General features: G+C 42.3%; 1 protein-coding gene across 1 annotated transcript in view; it reads right to left on the bottom strand.

Annotated features, from left to right (window-relative positions):
• Positions 1 to 8,160: 8,160 nt before the first annotated feature.
• The window catches only part of LOC135712710 (bromodomain-containing protein DDB_G0280777-like), a 28,242-nt gene continuing 12,844 nt past the window's right edge, over positions 8,161 to 23,558 (bottom strand). Inside the window, exons 2-4 of the mRNA XM_065235723.1 lie at positions 12,699 to 13,315; positions 9,928 to 12,640; positions 8,161 to 9,432 (exon numbers count right to left, since the gene is read on the bottom strand). Coding sequence (XP_065091795.1) covers positions 9,328 to 9,432; positions 9,928 to 12,640; positions 12,699 to 13,315 — 3,435 coding nt within the window. The 3' untranslated portion in view covers positions 8,161 to 9,327. The remainder of the gene's footprint in view (positions 9,433 to 9,927; positions 12,641 to 12,698; positions 13,316 to 23,558) is intronic.

Raw genomic sequence — 23,558 nt, 5'->3', positions numbered from 1 at the left:
AAATATTTGCTCCGATATCTGTGAGGTACATCGAGGCTCAAGCTACGATACACGAGGCAAAGCGATTCCAAATTGACGGGGTTCTCGGATGCAAATTGGACTTCTGACCTGGACGACATGAAGTCTACTAGCGGCTATATATTCATACTACAGGGCGCTGTGGTGTCGTGGTGCTGCAAGAGGCAGCCGACGGTAGCTCTCTCTACATGCGAGGCTGAGTATATGGCCTTGTCCGCCACCGTTCAAGAAGTCATGTGGTGATGCGGTTTGATGCCACAGCTTGGATTGATACAACCCATAAAATTTCGCTGCGATAACCAGAGCGGTATATGCATTGCTAAGAATTGAGGATGCATTCGGCACCACATTATCGTCGACTTTACCAACTGGTAGTACAAGCCCAACCATTGCAGCGGAGTGGTTCAACAACTTGAACTCGGGAGGCTGATCGAAAATGTTAGGGAGCCTGAGAACATGTCAACCATTCCTACGCTGTCGTCTGAAGAGACAGCATTTGAAGGATTCTATCAACGAACACATACCAGGTACTCTGCCATAAATAATTAGTGAAATTACCGTTTCGTGCAAATGAAGACCAACCTGGAAAATCCAAACAGGATGCTCTACAAAGATTGTTGTATATTGAGAAGAAGTTCTCCACACAGCCAGCAATCAAAGCGGCTTACGGTGCTTTCATTGAGGAATATACACAACTTGAGTGATCCAGACTTTTGAAGAAAAAGAATAAAGAATAGGATTCACCACGCTATATTGAAACCTACTTCGTCCACCACAATTATTGACGCCTCAGTCAAATCTACTTCTGGAGGATTGTCGTGAATGGGTTGCGATTCATGTCCCGTTAATACTGTACATTGTTCTATGTTTCGGTAGACGTGCTTTCGCGTTTACAGCAGATACATTGAAAATGTACAGAATGGTGGAAATGCATCCTGATCACACCAAGTATCTACGAAGCTTACCACAGTTACGTACGGGACGACGGTGGAACCTTTCTTGGCTATCCGATGGTTAATGCAGGATGAAGCCATCAAATAGTCAAATAGTTAAGAAAGATTGCTACATTGGATGCGGGGATTCACACTGCATAAATGGTGCTCGAACTCCGAGAGAACAGGCATCATTCAATCAGCAATGTTATCAAAACTGGTCGCTCGTAGAGTTTCTGTCAAAAATCAAACAAGTTGCAGTTTATGGATATTTTAAAATTCATGTGGCTTAAAAAACGGGAATAGGTTCGAATATGTAGCTGCAATTTTCAATATAGAAACCCTCTTATAAGAAGCTGTTCATAAACCACGTTGACACTTTATATAGGAAGGGGGAGGGAGTGTTGGAGAATGTCTACGGCCTATAAAAATTTCCCAAAAAATGTTTGGACGCTTGCTTAAAATTGTCGATTGGGATCTAAAACTTCTCAAAAATGGTGTACGTAGTTTATAAACAGCCCTTAATGCTCAAAAGCCGAATTTTTGGTACATCTAGTAATGGTTAGATTCAACGAAATCTCACGAGGAAGTTCTCAAAATGAGAATAATGCTTTCCAAACTCTTCTTAATAGCTGTAGAAAAATAAGACAAATACGTAAACACTTACCGGCATAGCTGGACTCCAGTACCACTACCGAACGAATAAAACATGATGAAACCCTGCAACCAGTTGGATTCTTCTGCCATCCTCCGGATGACATCGATGCTTCCGTTTTGTCATTTTGACATCGATGTTTCCGTTTTGTCGGGGTGGAATAGGTCCACAACGGTAGGATCCGTGTTGACCAGGATGGCTCAACGCTCGGTTGCGGTTCGCTGGAAGGCCGTTCCACAGGATCGTTGCAGTTTGGCTCTACTGCATTCAGCTTTCCATCCGGGCCGATTTGATGCTCCTAACAGGCTGCATTGCCAAGCTGGATGCCGACTTGGCCGATGTGAGCCGAAATGATTTCGCGATTTCTGAAGATCTGTTGAATAAGTGACGGTCAACGAAATCATCAGATCAGCAGATAAAAATTACTTACCATTTAAGTTTTATTTTATTTTTGAGTTTCTCGTTCGGTTGATCACTTGATATCTTGAAACTTCTGGAATGTCTTTCTCACCGAAGAATTTTGGAAGGAATGACGCTTTTTTTTTCGGTGATTGCTGAGTTTTTTTTCTTTGATATTTTCAGTGATTGCTGCGATTTTTTCAGAAACCGACCCGAACACGTGGCACCAGTGGCACACGGTTGAGTGATTGGCGCGCAGCATCGTCTCTCGTTCGAATCACTAGCAATTCCAATGACGGGTACTGCTGGTCCGGAAAACGTCAAAAGTTCGACCGTGCACGAATGACGATTGATCGAGACGAGAAACAAAACAGTTTGGAGCAAGACGTAGGGAGAGAGAGAGTTCTCAGAGAAAATTTACAATTAATTCAGGCGCTAAAGTTATTCCTGCACGGATTCTCCACCAGTGAAACCTTCGAGAGGCGTAAAATACAACAAAGAAACGGTAATTTCATTTTCACAACAACCAGGAGAGAATGCGAAATCAAACTAACGCTGTTTTGAACCACCACCGCTAGACATCAGGGAAACAACTGCTCTCCAAGTGGCCAAAGTTGTCGTTAACAGGTAACTGCTTTTTGAAGGCGGAACTCACGTGTAGGATGGCTGATAGGACCATCGATAGACTCAGCCCCATCTACAACCGCAGCATCCGTACATTCTCTGGCTAACTCCCATGTACACCAACAACGACGGCCTGCATCGAAGCGATTGTTCTGCCTTTCAGATACCGTTTTAATCTATCCGTGTGCTACAATACCCTGGGCTTTTGGGAAAGGATATCTGGGGAATGCTCACTGGCCCACTTGTAACTTCGTCTACATCTATACTTCGTGATTACAAGCACATCTTTACGGATGGATCCAAGGCCGACACGAAGGTAGGTTTCGGTGTTTCAGGTCCACAACTTAGGCTTCCCCAGAGACTACAACACATTTAAAAAATGCCTTCGGCCATGTGTTGAAAATCTTCTCCGTCATCACAGAATCTGACTTCCCCCGGATGGCTATAATATCCATCTCCGCAAGTGTACTGACAGCACTGGAAGCATCAAATATTTGTCATCACTGGGTACTACAGGCAATAAATAAGGTGGCTAGACGAGACATTGTTTTTTTTGCGGATACAAAGCCTCTGTGTGACTAGCGGAAACAAAAGGGCAGATAGACTGGTGGCCCTCGGCAGGGATTTAGCTTTCGCGAAAGGCAAAGTCCCTGCATCAGAAATGAAAGTGTGGATCAGGGGCGTTGTCTGGATCACATGGTGGGCTTAATGGCATCACGACAGGAGCTCCTTTCTGAGATAAATAAAGGAGGAAACCGACAAATTGGTACATGCCGACTGGAAAAACCAGAGGGTTCATTCCAAATTGCAGACTGGATACAATAGGTTCCTCCCAAGAACATGGAGAAAAGGGGAGCTTCCAAACTCATTGCGGCACTTGTTCATTCCAATTGTTGATTGAACGCGTTCTTTCCTTCAGTCCGGACTTCCACCAATATATTCTTCTTTACAATATGAAGGCAGTATTAGTGATGCACTCAGCAACGTTCCGGCAGAGAAGTGGTTTTGCTAGCTTTCACCAAAGATTCCGGATTTTATTGCAAGATTTGATAACACTCTACAATGACATCTTAGTCATCCTTTACGTTTAAGTTTTAAATTAGTTCAAAATGCTTTCCCTTGTCCTCCCTCCAAATGATCAATAAATGTAATCCCTAATCTCGAGTAAACCGCGAGTAATCGGCCCCCGTTCTACTAACATTAGTTGTAAGAAAATGATATTCACACACAATCATGTAAAAAATATTCGGCTCCGCAAAGCTAACGCATTTGAGCCAACAATCAATACGAAACTAACGATTTTAAATTGGCTCACTACTTGACTAGCCTATTGGTCGCAAGCAAACGATTAACGTATCCCATTCTAGTCGAAATTCTAGTACTACGCAATGTTTGTTTTGATTCGCTATGAAAGTTTGACAGATAAAATGAGGGGTGATTGGTTTTTCCTATGTTTCGAGGGGTGAATCGATTAGCTTGGGACCGAAGATAGTACCAGAGCTGAGCCAAAAAGTTGAGCACGTTATTTCGGGACCTTCTAGTCTTAGAGTTACCTCTATGTTTGAGCCGAGGTTTGAGCCTTGACAAATAAATGGATTATAAAAAAAAACAATGACATCTACAACGAAACCATCCAGAAGAACCTGACAACGGGAAATGGACAAGATCGCGCTAGAACAGTATAATTAACCAGGACTACGGACATGATGACCACCTGGATAACTAAATGGCAGCCCTTCTTTTGCTCAATAAAACAGATGAAATTATGCTTAATAAGTAAAAAAAATCTCCTTAAAATAGATCGGGTTGCTCCTTAAATGATTGATCAAAATACATTAAAAATCTTAAAATGCTCAGTAAATATTTAAAGTACGCTCCCTAAAATAGAGAAAACTGTACATTAAGCATTTGAAAATGCTCCTTAGTATGCACTGCTTTGCACCATTTTGAACACAAACGAAGTGACAGACGGAGCGGCTCGAAAACTTTGGTGACTAACCTGCTATTGCAATTTTTCAGTGTACCACATGGCAACACCACTACTACTGGATTGAACCAACAATCAATACGAAGCTAACGATTTTAAATTGGCTCACCACTTTAGTAGCCTATTGGTCCCAAGCAAACGATTAACGTACCCTATTCTAGTTGAAATTCTATTACTACACTATGTTTGTTTTGATGCGCTATGAAAGGTTGACAGATAACATCAGGGGTGTGTGGATTCATGCAGAACATGCAGGGGTGAGTGAAATAGCTTGGGACTGCTTGGGACCGTTGTTCTGGTACTGAGTGAGCCAAAAATAATAATGATTTTCTTCGGGACCCAGTGGTCTTAGAGTTACCTCTATGCTAATAGCGAATTTGTTTTTGATTCAGTTCCAACCTGGATCAAGATTGGGTCGGCTTGTTGTCTATCAAACGTCACTGAAATGCGATGAAGAAGAAGAAGACCTGTGATCCATTGAGACGATGACAGCACTGAAGGTAATAAATGTCAAAAATATTAACGTATTATTAGCGTAGCATATCTATATACAGGGTGTTCAATAAGTTCGAATACACTGTAAAAATGTGTTAAAAAAATGAAAATTCAATATATTCTTTTCTGAGTAAATTTTTATTGAAGCAATGTTTATTAAGAACCTTTACGACATATTAGCCGGGAGCACCCCCTTTGTGCTGTATGGCGAGCTTGAGACGTTTATTAAAAGAATCGCACGCGGCACGCACCTGGTCCATCGACATTTCGTCCCAGATATTGGAAATGAGCTTCTTAAATTGGTCCATAGTGCTCACTTGATGTTCGCTCTGCTTGACCAGCATGTACGACCATACATAAAAGTCCAGGGGATTAAGGTCCGGGGAGCTGGGAGGCCACAAAGTCTTATCGAGAAAATCAGTCAAATTCTCCCGACACCACGCTTGGACGATATTCGCCGTGTGGGCCGGTGCACCGTTTTATTGAAAGACGTAATGATCCTTCCAGTAGAGGTTCTGAAGTGCCGGGGCCATAATCTTCTCCAGAACCTCGGTTTTATAGTACGCGTCGTTGATTTTCACGTTTTTCACGATTAACACCAGTGGGAGCTTCCCACACCTGGATACGCCTACCCCCCCCCCCCCCCCAAACCATCACCAACGCGGCGCTCTGGAATCGCGGAATGTTTATTTGCGACGGGGGGATGCTGGCCAACGTCGGCGCACACAGCCGATCATTTTGGACATTGTGCGGCTGTTGCAAGACAAAGAGTTTCTCATCAGAATACACGAACTTCTGACCTGCGTGCCGCAAAGGTATCAGTTTGGTAGCCGCGGTAATCCTTCATCGTGCGCGGTAAACAAACAACAAATGACAGCAAGTCGATACCGTGCGCATCGGTTAGCCTATATATGAGTGCGCACCTACATGACGATGAAAAGTTGTATTCGAACTTATTGAACACCCTGTATATAAAAATGAATTTCTGTCTGTCTGTCTGACCCGAGGGGGACGACTCTATCTACGATGCAGAAAAGATTGTGTTTTGCTGTGGCTAGCTGCGCGCACGCTGAGTAGATAGAAAGAAGATTTATGACGATTCTGAAGATTTCCTGCAAAAAGATGATGCGCGATGCAAGTAGATGCGACAAATAAAAGAAGATTTTTCGAAGATTGATTCGCTAGTGTGAGATTTGTTGAGCATCTAAACTTGAGATTTTGATGTGTCGCCCCCCTTGGTCTAACCCTTATAGACTCGGAAACTACTGAACCAACCGGTGTGAAAATTTGTATGCAGGGGTTTTTGGGGCCGGGAAAGGTTCTTATGATGGTTCGAGACCCCTCCTCCCAAATGAAACAGAAAAATATAGCATGCTTTTTTGAATCGGCGCATAAATTCAAGCTAATATTGAATCCCGAGCAAGGCCGGGAACACTCTCATAACATAAAAGTTAGTCCAACATCTACTCCATCCATAGATGCACGGAAGGAGGGAATTTGTGTTAGTATGAAATGGTGTATGATTAGGAAACTCTATTCGGAAATATTGCGCATATGTTAAAGTTTGTGTGGAAACATAATTAAATAAATAATAAGGAAAGCTCTCTGACCCGAATCATCCGTAACAAGCAAGGTAACAAGCCTGTTTTTCCACGTTTTTTAAACATACTCATTCTTCCTTTGATGGTTGAGGCATGAGCTCTAAACGGCCACGCACATTAGATCCGTTTGCGTTGCGTTGACGTAAATTTGACAGTTAGACAATAGATTTAGCTGTCACTTTGCCGCAACGCGTCCGATCCGGATCTAATATGCGTGGGCCTTAACTCTTGCTCTAGCCCTATGGCTTATGGTTATATCGCCATTACTCGCTTTCTGAAAAGAAAAAAAAAATGAGAGGAAAGGAAAAGGGAGAGAGTGGTAGACCTTACACCGTAACGCACCACTTAGAGGTGATCTACCCGCGTTACGGGACTAATAAATAATAACGTATTATTCACCACTTTATTTGCTTTGGACATTTGCTATCAATCATTCATTCTGGTGGAAAATGAAACTCTGTGAAGCAGTTTCTACCTGGTAAAGTTCGCGAACTTTCCCTTGGTGATCTTCTTGAAATATCGCGATCTTTTCCAACACTGCTACCTATTTGTATACATAACCAATCATCAAATTTAGATAGTTGAAGATGCTAATTTCAGAAAACATACTAAAATGGTAAATTTGTATTCGATAGATGAGATGAAAGTATAGAATTGATAGTTCCGTTTAGAGTACGGCAGTATGAAAATTTCATATAGAGAGTAGATAGCGAGCTAGGACAACTTTGGGAAGGTACAAATCGGTTTTATCATCTCTCTTTACCAGAGGGATGGTCAGGGTAACACCCCCCCCCCCCCCCGCACCACTGGTAAAAAGAGTTGATCACCGACCGCTCATGTACCGACGATGTGTTTGAAACAGTTCTACCGATTTTTACCGCACTCCAGTTGTTATCTAAAGGAAGGCATCCAGTCGTAGGTCTGAAAATTTCAGCTATTGTTACCTCTACCACAGTATGTGCTCCTGTCATCGTCGACTTGACGATCTCGAGGGGACACGGGTAAGGTAGGTGCTGCTACTGTACCTTTCGACCAATGACAGTAATTGATGGTAAGCTCCCATCCAGAGTTATGTACTTACTCCTCATTTATCGTATAAAAACTACCATTTTAGTCTGTTACCTGAAATTAGCATCTTCAACTATGTAAATCGTTGATTTCACGCAGAAGTAATACTAAAGATATAGTCAAAGTATCAAATTTAGTTTTCCTCAGTTTTTAGCTGTGTACCAAATACAAAAACATCATTATTAGCAATATTTATATTTGATCTATTGGAAGCAATATTTGCAATGTCTGGAGTTCAAAAGTAAATTTTGTTTTTATTATGGAAATGGACAGCAACCTGATCAGCCCATGCAAGCCGACCGATTTCTTTCAACTCCCAGTGCAATGAAACGCATCCGATTGAGTTTTGAAGTTTTCAATCATATATTTTTTTGTTTATTTTTCACTTTTTCTGGTTATTTTTTATAGACTTCTGACTTATTGTATGTTCAATTTAAATTATAAATACAATTCATAAATTTTACTTTCCATTACAATTACCATTAGTCCTATAGCTTATGTTTTCGACCTTGAATGGTTTCAAAATTCAAATATCTATTCGTAAAAGTGCGCCTGCCTGTCTGTCTGTCTAATGATTTTACTCTCTTTTTCTTGATCGCGTTCTTGTTCTTCTGTTCGTGTTCACTACTACTTCCTAATTAGTTCCATCTATACGCAATAGTCAAATATATTAATGCTTTCCCACGAATCTATCTCGCGAAGGAGGAAAAAGAAATACCAAAATAAAAAACAAAGTTGTTTTGTAGGTATTGTTTTGCAAATCCAATTGAATAGCTTGCCGTTTTATTTTTATGAAATGTTGTGGCGGATGGTTATCATCCGTTGTGGAAAGGACGTTTCATCAATTACAAGGTTATTCATTCTATTTTTCGTCTAAACTCTGCTAAATACCGTTAAATAGAGGGGTTATATGATGCTTTTTTGCATTTTTCTTTTATTTAAATTCACAATTGTTTCAATCAACGCGCAATCCACATAATATTTCTGTGTGATTTTTTAAGAAAACAAAACAACACTAGAGATTCAAACCAATAAAATATGTTTTTTCGCAAACAATGCAATTATTGGTTGCTTTGAAATATATATATAAACGTTTAAAGCAAAAGAAAGTTATCGGCACAAGAGTGTTCACTTGGTGCAGCATGTCAAGCATAAACAATCTATCGTTTTCTTTTTGCAAATCACAATGTTGCTACTTAGCGCTTAAACAGTTCCTACATAGTACTGCGCTATTGGTGAAAGAGAGTATGTTTCTATGGGTTGGTTTGGCGATAAACGTATGGTAGCAGCTATAAGGACTACTGATTCTTAACATACACTGTAAATAACAATAATCGATGTCGTGTGAAGTCGATAATAGAAAGATGACGGGCAGCCTGCGGGGCTGATTTTGCGCTCAAACACATGCAAAAGCGATTACATGCGATCGCGAATACGGCTGGTGCTGTAGAACAAGATAATCACGACAGGGAGTACAATATTAGTTTGTGGGGAAGAGGGCGCTGACAGCTTAGTAAGCGTCTACCTCTACGAAGACGGTTAGTAACGTCAACCGGCAGTCGGATCCACGGGGGCTACCGTCGGGGTGACTTCTAGCTTCTCTGGACCGCTCGCATCGGCCAGGGGCAGCTTCTCCTCTTGGATGGTGAGTTTCTGCGGAAAAGAAAAGGAAGGGTGTTAACTGGCGCTCGAGCTAAACTATTAATATTATGGTGTGATAGAATACTCGATTTTACTGCACACAATCCCGGTCATAAGTTTGGGTCACTCATTAAAAAACATGTAAATATTTTATGATCATATCTCTGCCATTTTAAGACCGATGTTTAATCTTGATTTGGCATAATTTTGATATGAAAGTGTTAGTAATACTCTTGGAATTTTAATACAAATATGATGAGCCCCACATAGGAACGAAGCTTACAAATTTTAGTTCTTTTTGCAGTAGTTAAAAGACAATAAATGTAACTTACTGCGTTGGTATGTGACTTAACATAATTTGTCATGTTTGTATACTCAAACTTAAATTAAACTTAAAACAGCGATAAACATACTGTGGGGTGACCCAGAAATTTTGATCGATGGCTTGAGTAAATATTTTATTGATTTAAAGCATATTCTAAAATTTTCAAATAGGTATGTACTCACCTTAACCGATTCGCCAATCATGTCGATAGGCTCGATATCGGCCGCTTTCACAGGATCGCTTGCCACAACACCGATACCACCATCTGCTGCTACACTGCAAGCCACCGTTGGTCCTGAACTGGAAACCGTACTGGCACCCGTCGTCGCCGAGGGGGCTGGTGAAGGACTCTTCCGCGTTGGTGGTTGATACGGCGCCCTTTGCACAAACATATTGTCCAGAATGTGATCAATGTCACTGGCTCCTGCGGTGGGTGTAGTTGTCGTTCCACTGCTCCCAGCAGTGGGTGCATTGTTTTCTTCACCTTCGGTGTTGTTGCTGTTCGAACCGGAGCCATTATCCGTACCGATGCGGTTGTGTTTTGACTTGCGATCCGGCGGCGCTAGGATCGGTATCGCACTGGTTGGACGTCGCAGCGATGGCAGTGGTCGGGGGGCTTGTGTCTGGGACTGAGGGGCGTAGTAGGTGATTCCACTGGGATAGACGGCAGCAGCGGCCGGTGGGGCTGGAGTGAGCGGAACGGCTGGAGCTACTGGCTGAGGAACTACAGCGTTGAAGCTCGGATAGCCGGTGTAGGGTGCCGCGGGGTATTGGGTTGGTGCCGCAGGAGGAATTGCAGGAACGTAGTTCAATATCTGGGGCGGTGGAGCGGCCGTTGCAGTTTGGGGAGTAGGTTGTGGAGTGGTTGTTGGTTGCGGGATGTAGGCAGCCGGAGGCGGAGCTTGGATATACTGATGGGAACTGGAGCTTGGTTGGTTGTACTGCTGGTACTGTGGAGCAGAAAGCAATGGGTTTTGTTGTTGGGGAACCACTGGGACTGCCGGTTGTTGTTGTACTGGGACGGGCTGAGTGGGAGTACCGGCAACGAATTCGTTTACAGTCGGAGTCGTAGCCGTGTAGTATGCTGCAGGGTGTTGATATTGGACAGGAGCTTGGCTCACCGGTTGGGGTTTGCTTGGAGCTGTTGGTTGATTAGCAGTTTGAACGAGGTAATCGTTCTGCAGGTTCAATGGAAGCGATGGCTGACTCAGTTGATAATTTTGCTTCGGTGTCTGTGAAGTAAGCTTCTGCTGTTGTTGGTGTTGCAGCTCCTGTTGTAACAGCAGCTGTTGTTGTTGTTGTTGTTGAAGTAACTGCTGTTGTTGCTGTTCGTGAAGTGGAGATTGTACCACCACAACATTTGGATTATCCAGTGTAGATCGTTGCCTGTTGCTGGAATATCGCTTCGACGAGCGCGAATTGCTATCGTTAGCTATCATTTGCTGTTGACTGACGGCCGCTCCCATATGGACATTGTGCATTTGAGCCACAGGGGGTTGTGTCATTTGGGCTGGCGCTTGTTGCTGCTGCAATTGGGGAGGTGGAACCTGAGTTTGTGGAGCTTGGGTAACTGTTGGTGGACCTGCCTGAGTTGTTAGCGGATGCAACTGCTGATACTGCGCTTGCTGCTGAAGTTGATATTGTTGCTGCTGGGATTGTTGTTGCATTTGCTGTTGTTGCTGGTGAGACAACTGCTGCGTTGTCGGAATCGATGTCAATTGACTGGCCTGGGTCGAGACTATCTGCCGGGGAGATATTTGAGATCGTGTGTTCATTGCGACTCCTGTCGTAGTGGCTAGCACCGGTTGACGATCTTTGCCGGCCCTCTGGCCCGTTGGAGTCGGATACTTCGCAATGTCAGTTTGTCCAATTTCGACAGACTGAATCGTGGCATTCGCCGGGGGATTATATGGGAACTTGGCTTCTTTCGGCATTTTCGAATCGCTGTATGAATCGTAATGGTCATCATTCACGTACGATGTCTGCGGATGATGCTGTATTTGCTGTGGTGGAGGTTGAGGTTGAGCCTGTGGAACCTGTGCTTGTGGTGGAGGCATCTGTTGATGTGGCTGTTGTTGTTGTTGCTGCTGCTGAATCAATTGTGGAGGCTGATTCTGATAGTGATGTTGAACAGCAGCACGTTGATCCAACATGCGTTCCGGTACAGGTTGAACGCGATCCATCGCATTGTTCATCTTGTTGGTATTGCTACTACCGGACAGTGCCCCCGCACTGCAGCTATGGACAACCTGGTTCATTCCGCCACCTCCACCGCTCACCGGAATGCCACCACCATCCATGGTCTTATTACGGGTTTGATTCTTGAATTGCAGCGAAGTGATCACCTTGTAATCGCTTCCTCGTCGATCCTTCTCCTTACTACCTCGATTGTTCATCTTATTCTCCTTGTTATGGTAGCTGTTATTGCTGGTGACCCTTTCGGCGCTGTATCGGCTGCCATCAGTTCTGCTATCCCGATAGTTTTCTGGTCCGTGCTGATCATAATCACGATCTCGATCCCAATTACGTTCCCTGTCATTCCTATCACGATCAGAGCGGGGCTGCTGCTCATATTTATCGCCACGGTCCCTTTCTGCTCCACGATCACCCATGCTTCGATTACCGTTACTACCCCGACTGCGTTCGCTGGTCCTCCTTTCCGCTCGCTGCCTTCCACCTGCGGGATGCAGCTGTTCATCTCCTCGCTCACCAGCGGATGATCGTGACTGCTTGCTAGACCGTCGGGAATTTTGACGCGATTTAATGTTGTTAGTGCCCAACTCGGGGAATTCCTCCGGCCGCAGCACTTTCCGTTGCCGATTATGGTCGACGACATTGGATTTTGAATATGCATCCTCATCTTCCCAATTCCTAGTGTACCGATTAGGACCACGTCTGCAAAAAAAATAAGGTTAATCATCGTTTTCAACAAATCAAACACATCTTAACTTACGCATAACGCCTCCTTCTACGGGCTCGCGGAGGACCATCTTCGCTGCGGATGTCGTATCCATAGGCTGAAACCAGCTCTGCCCTGGATTTCGGAGCTTGCTCGCCCTCGTCGAATCGATCGTGTGTCCACCGGTCAGCCGACGCTTGCCATTTCTTTGTCGCATTTTTTGACACCGCATTTTTGTCCACCTTCCGGTCGCCACCCACTCCGGAAAGGTCGTCATTATTTAAACTTTCATCACCACCCTTGTTGTCTTCTTCATCTTCCAATGTGCGGTCGTCATGCTCATAGAACGTTCCCTTCTTAGGAATATACTGCGGGTTGCTACGGTCTTCATCATCGTCGACCTTCCGTTTACTGTCTGTTTCCTGTTCCTGACCATCACCACTCTGGCGTTCGTTGTCCAGCACTTCAATCACATCATCGTCCGACCCATCTTCGGCATCTTCATCGTCTTCGTCTTCTTCTCCGTCGGATACTGCTTCTTCGTCCTCTTGACTATCACTGTCGTACTCTTCGCCGTCCGATGGCGAATCGGACGCCGTGTCGTATTCGGACTCAACCGTAGCCAATCCGCTTTGTTGTGAAGTGTCTTCGCGCGCTGCATCGTTGGCGTTCTGTCAAATGAAATGAGTCATAATAAGCTAATTAGAGTACATATAATATTTTTGTTGTTCAACAAGTTTGACATGTTCCAGAATTCAGACATAGGTAGTTATTATAAGTCCAAGGTCAACTTTTTTTAAAGCTCTATTGGCAAATCAAAGCAAAACCAAAACTGGTCATGTGACACCTAGTGTTTAGATCCGCTATTACAAAAATGATGATGTACTAAAAAAAAAAACAACAGCTCGACAGATATCGAAACGTCATTACCATTTTCACCCATTCGCCATCTGTGAGTCAATCTTCGCTTTGATTCTTTAATATTTAAAATTTGAAATCTTGAAAAAAATTTCGAAGTCCATTGACCGAAAGTTGCTAGGCCATTAGACCATTTTTTCCTTTATTTACACCGAGGCCCCAAAAAGGAAACTTCCAAAACCTTATGTACTGGTATCGTCCGGCGGCTATTATTTTGCATCCAGAAGTAAATAGTCATCATGCCATTTACCAACAGGTGGATCTAACCACATCTGGATACCCGGAGTTGGTTCCGGCAGGGCCCCATAAAGGACACTTCAAAACCCCCATGCAGTGGTAACGTTCGACGGCTCAAAATTTATGATTTTTCATCCGGATGTAAAAAGCCATCGGACGGTACATGAGGATTAGGAAGTTTCCTATTTGGGCCCTCCCGGATCCGGTGGGGCATTATGATAGACCAAAATTTTACAAGGCATATTCAAATTTGTTTGCATGTAAATATATGATCTGGCAGGGAATTTGCAGCTGCGGTCAGAAGACAAAGGTTTTCGTCACTGAGAAAATCATGAGCTTGGAGGTTTACAAAACCGAATGTCTCCAGAAGCGAATTCTGGCCTTCGTCCAGTCACATGATCGTCCGGTGATATTTTGGCCAAATCTTGCGAGTTGTCACTACAGCCGGGAAGTACAACAATGGACCTAAATCTTGTTTTGTTATGTCGGAAAAAGCATATATCAAGACAATAGACCTGAGCAGGAGAAGCGCATTATTAAAAGTTCTTCAAATCTTTCTGGAGTTTAGATCTTGAAGTTCGTTTAACATTTCGAGGAATAGAAAGATGTGATACTAAAATATTTACCATTCTTCAAATTTTCCCAGCGATAGTTTACAGGTTAATCGAAATCTTGTTCGATTTCCACTCAGAATGTTTGAGCATTTTGTACTACGAGAAGCTAAATAGCCGATATGTGCAAGGACTTGGACGGTAACCTTCTCACGAACGAGTTTTAGGTGATTGAAAGGTGGAAACAGTACTATGACGAGCACCTCAACGGTGATGCAGCAGAAAACGAAGGTGGCACGACAACAGACCTTGGAGTGCGCGCAGAAGACGACAGGCTACCGGCCCCTGATCTTCAACAAGTTGAGGAGGAGATCGGTCGACTGAAGAACAACAAAGCAACTGGTTTATATCAACTAACAAGTGAGCTATTAAAATACGATGGTGAAGCACTGGCTATAGCGCTAGACTGGGTAATTGCCAAAATTTAGGAGGAGGAGATATTACCGGAGGAGTGGATGGAAGGTGTCGTATGCCCAATCTACAAAAAGGGCGACAAGTTGGATTGCTGCAACTACCGCGCGATAAAATTGCTGAGCGCCGCCTACAAGGTACTCTCCCAAATTCTATGCCGCCGCCTGTCACCATTTCCAAGAGAGTTCGAGGGGCAATACCAGGCGGGATTCATGGGTGCCCATGGATCAAATTTTTGCGATTTAGCGGGTTCTACAGAAATGCCGCGAATACAACGTGCCCACACATCATGTTTTCATCGATTTCAAATCCGCATACTACACAATCGATCGAGATCAGCTATGGCTATATTATTGTTATTGCTCAGTTCACACCCTGGCTAGCTGCTGCCTACCGATCTGCACTTAAGCCAGGCATGAACCTACGGAATGAATTTACGTCAAACCCACTATCCAGAGGCAGCGAACCACCTTAACACCTGAAATTATACAAAAACAAATTAAACATTAGCACCAAACCCCCCCCCCCCCCCCCTTCTCTCCAAGATTGCAACAGCTCCAAGCCATGCAACAGGATCATTTGGTGCCCCATGACAACTTGATCCATTTGCTTCCAGGTTCATTGTTTTGGCGCCAGCCGGGAGAGACTTGGTCCTGTACCAAATGCTTTCTTTGTCTGCATTCCGCTCAGCTACTAGCAATTGATTGTGATATAGTGGGCGGAATATTACATTGTGAGACAATTCAATGCAGTCGTCTTCCAAATTTGGCCGATCGCCAGGTAATCAGTGGGTTACCACCTGGCACCTCTTAGCAAGCACTATGCTACGAAGCGGACCGGAAGTTTCAATGAACAACCTCCCCCCAGATTATGCACGAGTACAAATATCCGGATAAACTGACGCGATTGGTCAAGGCGACGATGGATCGAGTGATGTGCGTTGTTCGAGTATCGGGGACACTCTCGAGTCCCTTTGAATCTCGAAGGAGGTTACGGCAAGGTGATGGACTTTCGTGTCTGCTATTCAACATCGCGTTAGAAGGTGTGATCAGAAGATCTGGGATAGACACGAGTGGTACGATCTTCGGGAAGTCCATCAAGCTCCTTGGCTTCGCCGATGACATCGACATCATGGCACGGAACTTTGAGACGATGGCGGAAACGTACATCAGACTGAAGGCTGAAGCTAGCCGGATTGGACTTCCCATCAACGCATCGAAGACAAAATACATGAAAGGCAGAGTTCAGATTGACGGTGACGAAATCGAGGTGGTCAATGAGTTCGTGACATTTGGGTTCACTGGTGACCGTCGAAAATGATACCAGCAGAGAAATTCAAAGACGCATTATGGCAGGAAATCGTGCCTACTTTGGACTCCGGAGGACGCTCCGGTCGAATAAAATTCTCCGCCGCACGAAGTTGACTATCTACAAGACGCTGATTAGATCGGTGGTCCTATACGGCCACGAGACCTGGACTATGTTCGTGAAGGATGTTGTGATGTTGGTGTTTTCGAACGGAACGTGTTGCGTACCATCTACGGTGGAGTGCAGATAGATGACGGAACGTAGAGGAGGTGAATGAACCAAGAATTTACACCAGCTACTGGGAGAACCATCCATCGTCCTCATTGCAAAAATTGGGCGACTACGGCCAAGTTGTAATAATGCCGCATGACGACCCAGTGCAAATGGTTCTCGAAAGCGACCCAACAGGAACAAGAAGGTGATCTGCGGACCCTTCGCAGACTACGAGGCTGGCGAAGTGTGGCCATGGATCGAGTAGAGTGGAGACGACTTCTTCGGACAGCAGAGGACAACACGGCCTTAGCCCAGGGCTGGTAGCGCTGATGCGATATAATAGTAGTGACTTTAGTGACTAAAATTACAGAAATAGTGACCAAATAGTGACTTTTGAATTATAAATAAGTAACCAATAGTTACATTTATATGATGACCGCAGAAACTCAAATAAGGTTTAATATTGAAATAAACTGTTTTTGCCATGGAACTTAAAATGAAATTTCATGAATTTCTCTAATTATTTCGAAACTCTCCACGGAATCTCCTATTAAGAGCATTTGAAGTGCAATTTCTTGATTTTCCCAAAGATTTTTTTTTTAAATGTTACTGTTAAGTAGGGTAAATAGATCATTACAACGACAGAATTTTTTATTGAAGATCTTGAATTTGATTCTGCCATGGAAATCTTTAATTTTTTTATAAAACTTTGATAATTCGCTAAGAATATTCCATAAAAAAAATCAGAATGATCTCAAGAACATTTTAATAAAGTATAGAGTTGATAGTTCCGTGGTACTACGGCAGTGTGAAAATTGTATATAGAGTTACGTTGGAACATCTACCCGAGTCAGCAGGTCGTTAACCCAGCAGCGGACTTTGCCACAGCGAGGCACCACCTGCACCTGAGTCAGCGGATCGTCAACCTGGCAACGGACTTTTATACGGCTAGTCTCATCGATTTCATCGAGAAGCATGGTCGGCAGATTTAGCTTATAAGTAGGACTAAGCAGGACAGGAACGTTGTCAGTTAGTATTGTGAGTTAGGTGAATTACGTGCGAAGTACATACTTCTGTGTGAAGGTGAAGAATCAGTGAAAATAAATGTTAGTTAGTTGAATTGTCCTTTTTTAAAAAGGTTATCACGGCCAGACACTCGTGATTCTAGAAAGTAAAAAAGCGAGCTTAAAACAATTTTGAGGAAGGTTCGAAACGGGTAGAACATCCCTTTTACCAAACTCATCCGTTGATGAGGGATAGTGAGGGGTGTTTCACTCCGCCACGCTGGCAAAAGGAATGATCGCCGATTTGCTCATGTACCTCCGATGTGCGGAAACAGTTCTATCAATTTTTCCACACTCAAATCGTTATCTGACGTAAGCATCTACCTGATTCGTAACTTCCTAAAAAATGTCCTTTGCTCGCTTTCTACTTCTACTTTCTATATACAATTTTCACACTACCGTACTTAATTCTATACTTTCATCTCCTCATCTATCGTATAAAATGTCCACTTTAAGTCTGATATTTGACGTTAAGCATCTCCAACTATTTAAATCGCTAACTTCATGCATAAATTAATAAATCATAATTAGTTAAAATAGATTATATTTGATTTTTTAATTATTATTCCAAGATTTCCATGAAGGTTCTAAATTTTATTAGAATCATAAATCATGAATTATATTGGAAATTAAATTCGTATTTTCCTCAGAATTCCCATGGTATTTTCTCAGAATTCTCAAAACAAAAATCCATCTCAGAATACCCTTAAAACTCTTCGAAGAATTCCTTTGAGGATGAACCCTCAAAAGCCGATTCCATTGGAATTCTTCTCGGAATTTATTTCGAACTCTTTAGAGTTCTCTTGGAAGTATCCTCAGAAATCATCCCAGAATTCTTTTATAACTTCCTTAGTGCCAAGTACTCAATTTAAAAATGTTGTTGATATTTTGCCATTTCACTCTATTTTCGTTGTGACTTTAATGACTTTTTGGTTTGAAAAGTGACTTTTTAGTGACTGACTTCAAAATAGTGACCAGCCCTGCCTTAGCCTGATTGGTATTCCCGTTGAATAATCTACTACCGATTGGCAAACACAAATCACGAATCGGAGAAGGTCAATTTTCGAATATTAATCAGCTAAATCAGAAAACAAATCTCATCTACTGAGACATTAATTCAGATTAATACATTTAATTTTGAAGACTTAACAAATACAATTTTGCGAAAATAAATAATATTGAGCATGAGCATGCTATTTGCTATTGCTAAACGACCTGTAATCACACAGAGAACCATAAAATGATGCTTGGGAATAAAGTAATCGGTAGGAATGTGTTGACGTCAGCCGAGAAATCCAGTGCACTTCCACGAGAAATTACTGGGAAGTTGGATAAAGGCCTGGGTTTGCAGCAGAGTTTATTTGGACAAGCAGTACGCTGAATTAAAGGGATGTATTCATGTTAAGAAAAAAAGCGGTTAACGGATCTTGAATGTGAATGGGCCTGATGTTCTGCTCCGTAAGCAAAAACGCTCGCTCTAAGGTCACCGAGCCCCTCATATCACATAACACCACTTATGATCGAGTCGTTGTTGTAACCATTCAAACCCGGACCGAAGAAGACGACAAGTTTCATAAAACAAACGATCATCAAGCAATAAATATGATCCCACGCCTATCTGCTCAGTAATCAAAAACAGCTGTCTAATGCAGCTTATATCACAAAACATCATGTATGATTATATTGATGCTACAAACATTCAAACCCGAAATGGTCCTTACGTAAGATGGGAACACAACTTATAAAGCTTCCATGTATATTTCTTTGATTACTTCTGATTTTTAAACCAGTTGCACTAAATTTGAACATTATTTAAAACTACAGGATCAACTAGAACCTTAAGTGATCAATGATTAACGATCAACCACAATTTAGACCTTTTGGACATTAACTGAGAAATTTTGCGAAAATATATAATAGGGGAAATGTCTCTTATAATGGCCTATGGATCTATGATTGGGCCCATCTATAAAAAATCAGCTATTTACAAATGTTATCTAGATGAACGCGTCATTGGGACGATACTAATGGATATTTTTGGTCGCTATCGATAATTTAGTCGATTGCTGAATTTATGTATGGGCCTAAATTAGGGACATTTAGGCCGACATTTCCCTATTTCCGCAAAATTATGTACACGAATACAGTAAAATCATACCATTTTCTAATTTATTTGCAATTAGTTAAGAGGATTAAATTTCACAGCCACAGCCTTCACATTCACTTGCTCATGAAGTTCTGATTGTTAGGAAAATTCAATACCGCAGTTAAGACGTTGTTTACTTCGTGACTCTTTGTTTTCATTGAACGAGAATGAGCTAACAGTTGTGAATGCTCAAAGAAATACCACAAGTGCCACCACCAGTGTTGGGAAAATAATAAAAAAATCAAATCTCACCAACGCCCAAGATCACGCTTGATTTTCGTGGACAAAAATCAACAAGCAAACAACTGCTGTTGATTTTGCAAGCTGTGATATCGCAGCTCGGAATATCGAGCTAACAAAACTCACCAGCTGCAAATCTCAGCAAACTGTGGTGAGATTGAGTTTTATGATTTGTGCTTTACACCCGAATGCAACCGAAACTTCCATAACGGCTGGCAGCAGTCAACAGTCACATCGGTGAAGAGTAAAAAGAGATAGCAAACTATACTTTCTCTTTCTAAGAAAACGATGTGCAACGGAATCATTTTTGTGTCGAGTCAACTCTCAGCTTGATTTTTGCACATTGTGAAAAGTCTCGCAATATCAAAGAAGCTTGTTCCAATATCACGCGTGATATTGCGAGCACATGAGAGCGGAAAGATATCAATTGATTTCTGATTTTGCCAACACTGGCCACTAGGGTGTTTCATTTTGAAAAAAGTGATGAATTTTTGATAGGCCACCCTCCAGTTCGATTCCTAGCCCCAAAATATGAACCTGTGCAAAAAATGGTAAAGATTGATGAAGGTTTAGAGGTCGCGCCAATGATTTGGATTTTGTATGGAGATTTTGGTGAATTAGTATGGGAAATTATTGATTTTCGTTTACATTGCTCTAACTTTGGTTGTAGTTGTCCAAACGTTGAAAAAAAAAATATGTGGTTGTCATGACAATGATCAACAAGCCTGTTGTTGTTGCGATGAAATTGGCGTTGTTGCCTTGTACATATTCATCTGTCAATTTACCCTATTTTGCCATTTTTTCACATTTTTATAATTCTTGATACGCTGCAAAACTGAGCGTAGCAACTGTAGGCTTTTTGTTTATTGCCATAGCAATAACATACTAAATTTTTTCGACATTTGGACAAGTAGAAGCAAAGTTATAGCGATATAAGCGATTTTTTAAATTCTTCCATAGTAATTCCCATACAAATTTCAAATCATTGGCGCGACCTCTAAACCTTCATCAATCTTTACCAATTTTTGCACAGGTTCATATTTTGGGGCTATGAATCGAACTGGAGGGTGGCCCATCAGAAATTCATCACTTTTTTCAGAATGACCATTAATTTAATTGCAAACTAAAGGATGCATTCGATAAAAATTGCACACACACCAAGAGCTGTAACTTTTTAACTAAGATTAGTGATTATGATTAATCATGAATAATTTTATGATTAATTACTAACGCTCTGGGGAAAATCCCATATCCAACTGTCATTCTGTGCGTGAAACATGGCGGGCTGTTGCTTATCATTTCGCTCCGCTGATAAATTCTATAAGGAACTGCCACTCTGTGCGTGAAGAACCAATGCCGTCAATGCGAATGATTTATTGAAAAATATCGAATACGACATTTGGGAAAATTAGGCCACACTTACTCTTAGTCCAAATGGCCACACTTACTCATTGCTCCACTTTTTACGAAACTTAGTAAAATTTGTATGGGGAAAAAAGGACAGTGAGTTACTTTCGACGGGCGTGCGAATTCCAACACAAACTTGGTTCATTGCCCCTAGCGAACAATTATACGAAGTTTTATGGACTTCTGAGAGGTAAAGTTTGAAATTCGGTTATTTTTTCGCTATTTGGCGTGGATTTGCTCTATTGCATCCTTCTTTCACCGTTTCACATGCCACGCCGCTGAGTTGCTGCTGCATAACGTATATATTTTTAACCTCCAAAAGCTGGTTTCGTGACGAGTTGGAGTTTGGTTGATTGGTGCGCTGGCGACGAACGCAGCGAACATTGGACTCCGCATAGACGACTTGGTGGTTTATTAGCGAAGGAAAGATACAACTCGAAGCAAATTAAATGGATGAGCAGACAATCGGCTTCGCTAGAGAGACCGGGTGTCTAACAATTAAGTGTTATATTGAAAATGTTTGCTTTCGTGGGAGATGTTTTAGTGTAGTAGCAGCGGCGCCAGCAGATTTTGTGCCTTGAAGCGGTGCTGTTTTGGAGATGATCTATTAATTGTGGCTGAATGGTGATTGGATGTCGAAGCACTCGTGATGGTTTGTGTAATCTGATTAATGCTCGACGAACCATAGCACATGGTAGAGTGATTTGGCCGTTCAGCGTTTCACTTTATCAATGAGGATATGGATTTCATTGAACATCTATTTACCTTTCGCGTACACATAGGTTGAAAGAATCAGTGGCGTTTCCTTAACCTCAATCTACATGTGCACCAACTCTCAAAACATAAGCAATTAGAAGATTAAGTGTATTTTTCAACCACTTCGGGTATGAATATGGCAATTAATCTGGTTTTGAAAGTTGGTGCACAGGTAAAAAGTAAGGTTACGGGTCGCTACTGAATGGAATGTTTGAAAAACCAATTCAAGGACCAACTGTCATATACCAACTGACTTTGCTAGATGAATTGAGTGTGACCCACTCGCTTTCCTGGGGAAACAACTAATACGATTTGAGCGTAACTGGTCTCATTTCACCGGCAATTGAGGACTATAAAATTTACGAAGATATCTACCTATGATATAATTAAATTTTACCACTCCACAAACAGTGTGTGTGTGAGATATTTTTCGTATAGTATTTTTTGTTTTGAATTTTGTGTGTGAGGCAACTTTCTTTTTCTGCATCTGTATGCTATTACGTTCCAATTGGAACTTTACATCTGTCCTTCAAATGCCTAGGAAAATCGAGAAAATTTTCAATCCGTAAAATTATTCGACCAGAACGAGGATCGAACCTGCCATCTCCAGCATGGTTTTGCTTTATAACTGTCCGGATGTGTGGGCTGGGCACGTCGTAAGAATGTCGCACGACGACCCAGTGAAAATGATTCTCGAAAGCGACCCAACAGGAACAAGAAGAAGAGGTGCGCAGCGGGCAAGGTGGATCGACCAAGTAGAAGGCGACCTGCGGACCATGAGCAGACTACGAAGCTGGCGAAGTGTGGCTATGGATCGAGTCGTGTGGAGACGACTTCTTCGGACATCAGAGGACAACAAGGCCTTAGCCTGATTGGTAAGGTAAGGTATGTGTCAAATGTGGTCCTGTGCTCTTGATATAACCACCATTACTCTTGTTTTTGAATTCTCATGTGATTTGAGCTGTTACAAGATTTTCAAAATTTGATCCGCGACTTCAAATACTAATTCGCGACAAATAAAAAAACTGTTTGCCTCTTAATGTCCCAATTTTGTATCCACGACGGTTCCTTTTTAGACCTTTTGCTTAGGCTAGCTGTTGTTGTTTTCCGTAGTGAGCACCAATGCTACCGACGCCAGGGAGGCAGCTCCCACACCTGAACCCTACCTATCGACCCATCAACTCATAAACCGGGGACCAACGGCTTTACTTCACTTTCGAAGGAAGGCGTGATCAGAGATTTTATGCCTTAGAAAATCCCGGCGGAACCGACTGGGATTGAACTCAGGCTTTTTGGGATGAGAGGCAATCACACTTACCACTAAACCACCGGCACCGCTAGGCAAGATAACTCAACGATCATAATATATGATTGCAACAAAAAAGAAAAGAAAAGATTAACATATTCAGGGTGGCCAGTGAATTTTTATTTTGAAATTCCCGGATTTGTTCCCGGTTTTCCCGGTTCAAATCTTGAAAAATTCCCGGTTGTTAATATTCAACAAAAAAAAAACGAAATGGAACGCATTTTTAAGAACGTGCTGAAAGGAATTTACTGAAAAGATAAAAAAGTGATTTAAGAAGATTCCCAAGATTCTGGAGCT

The sequence above is a fragment of the Ochlerotatus camptorhynchus genome, unplaced genomic scaffold (assembly GCF_037179485.1).
Source record: "Ochlerotatus camptorhynchus isolate MF236.1 unplaced genomic scaffold, CSIRO-AGI_Acam_v1.1 ptg000503l, whole genome shotgun sequence".
In the NCBI taxonomy this organism is placed as follows: Eukaryota; Metazoa; Arthropoda; class Insecta; order Diptera; family Culicidae; genus Ochlerotatus; species Ochlerotatus camptorhynchus.
This window is presented reverse-complemented; position numbering and strand designations above follow the sequence as displayed.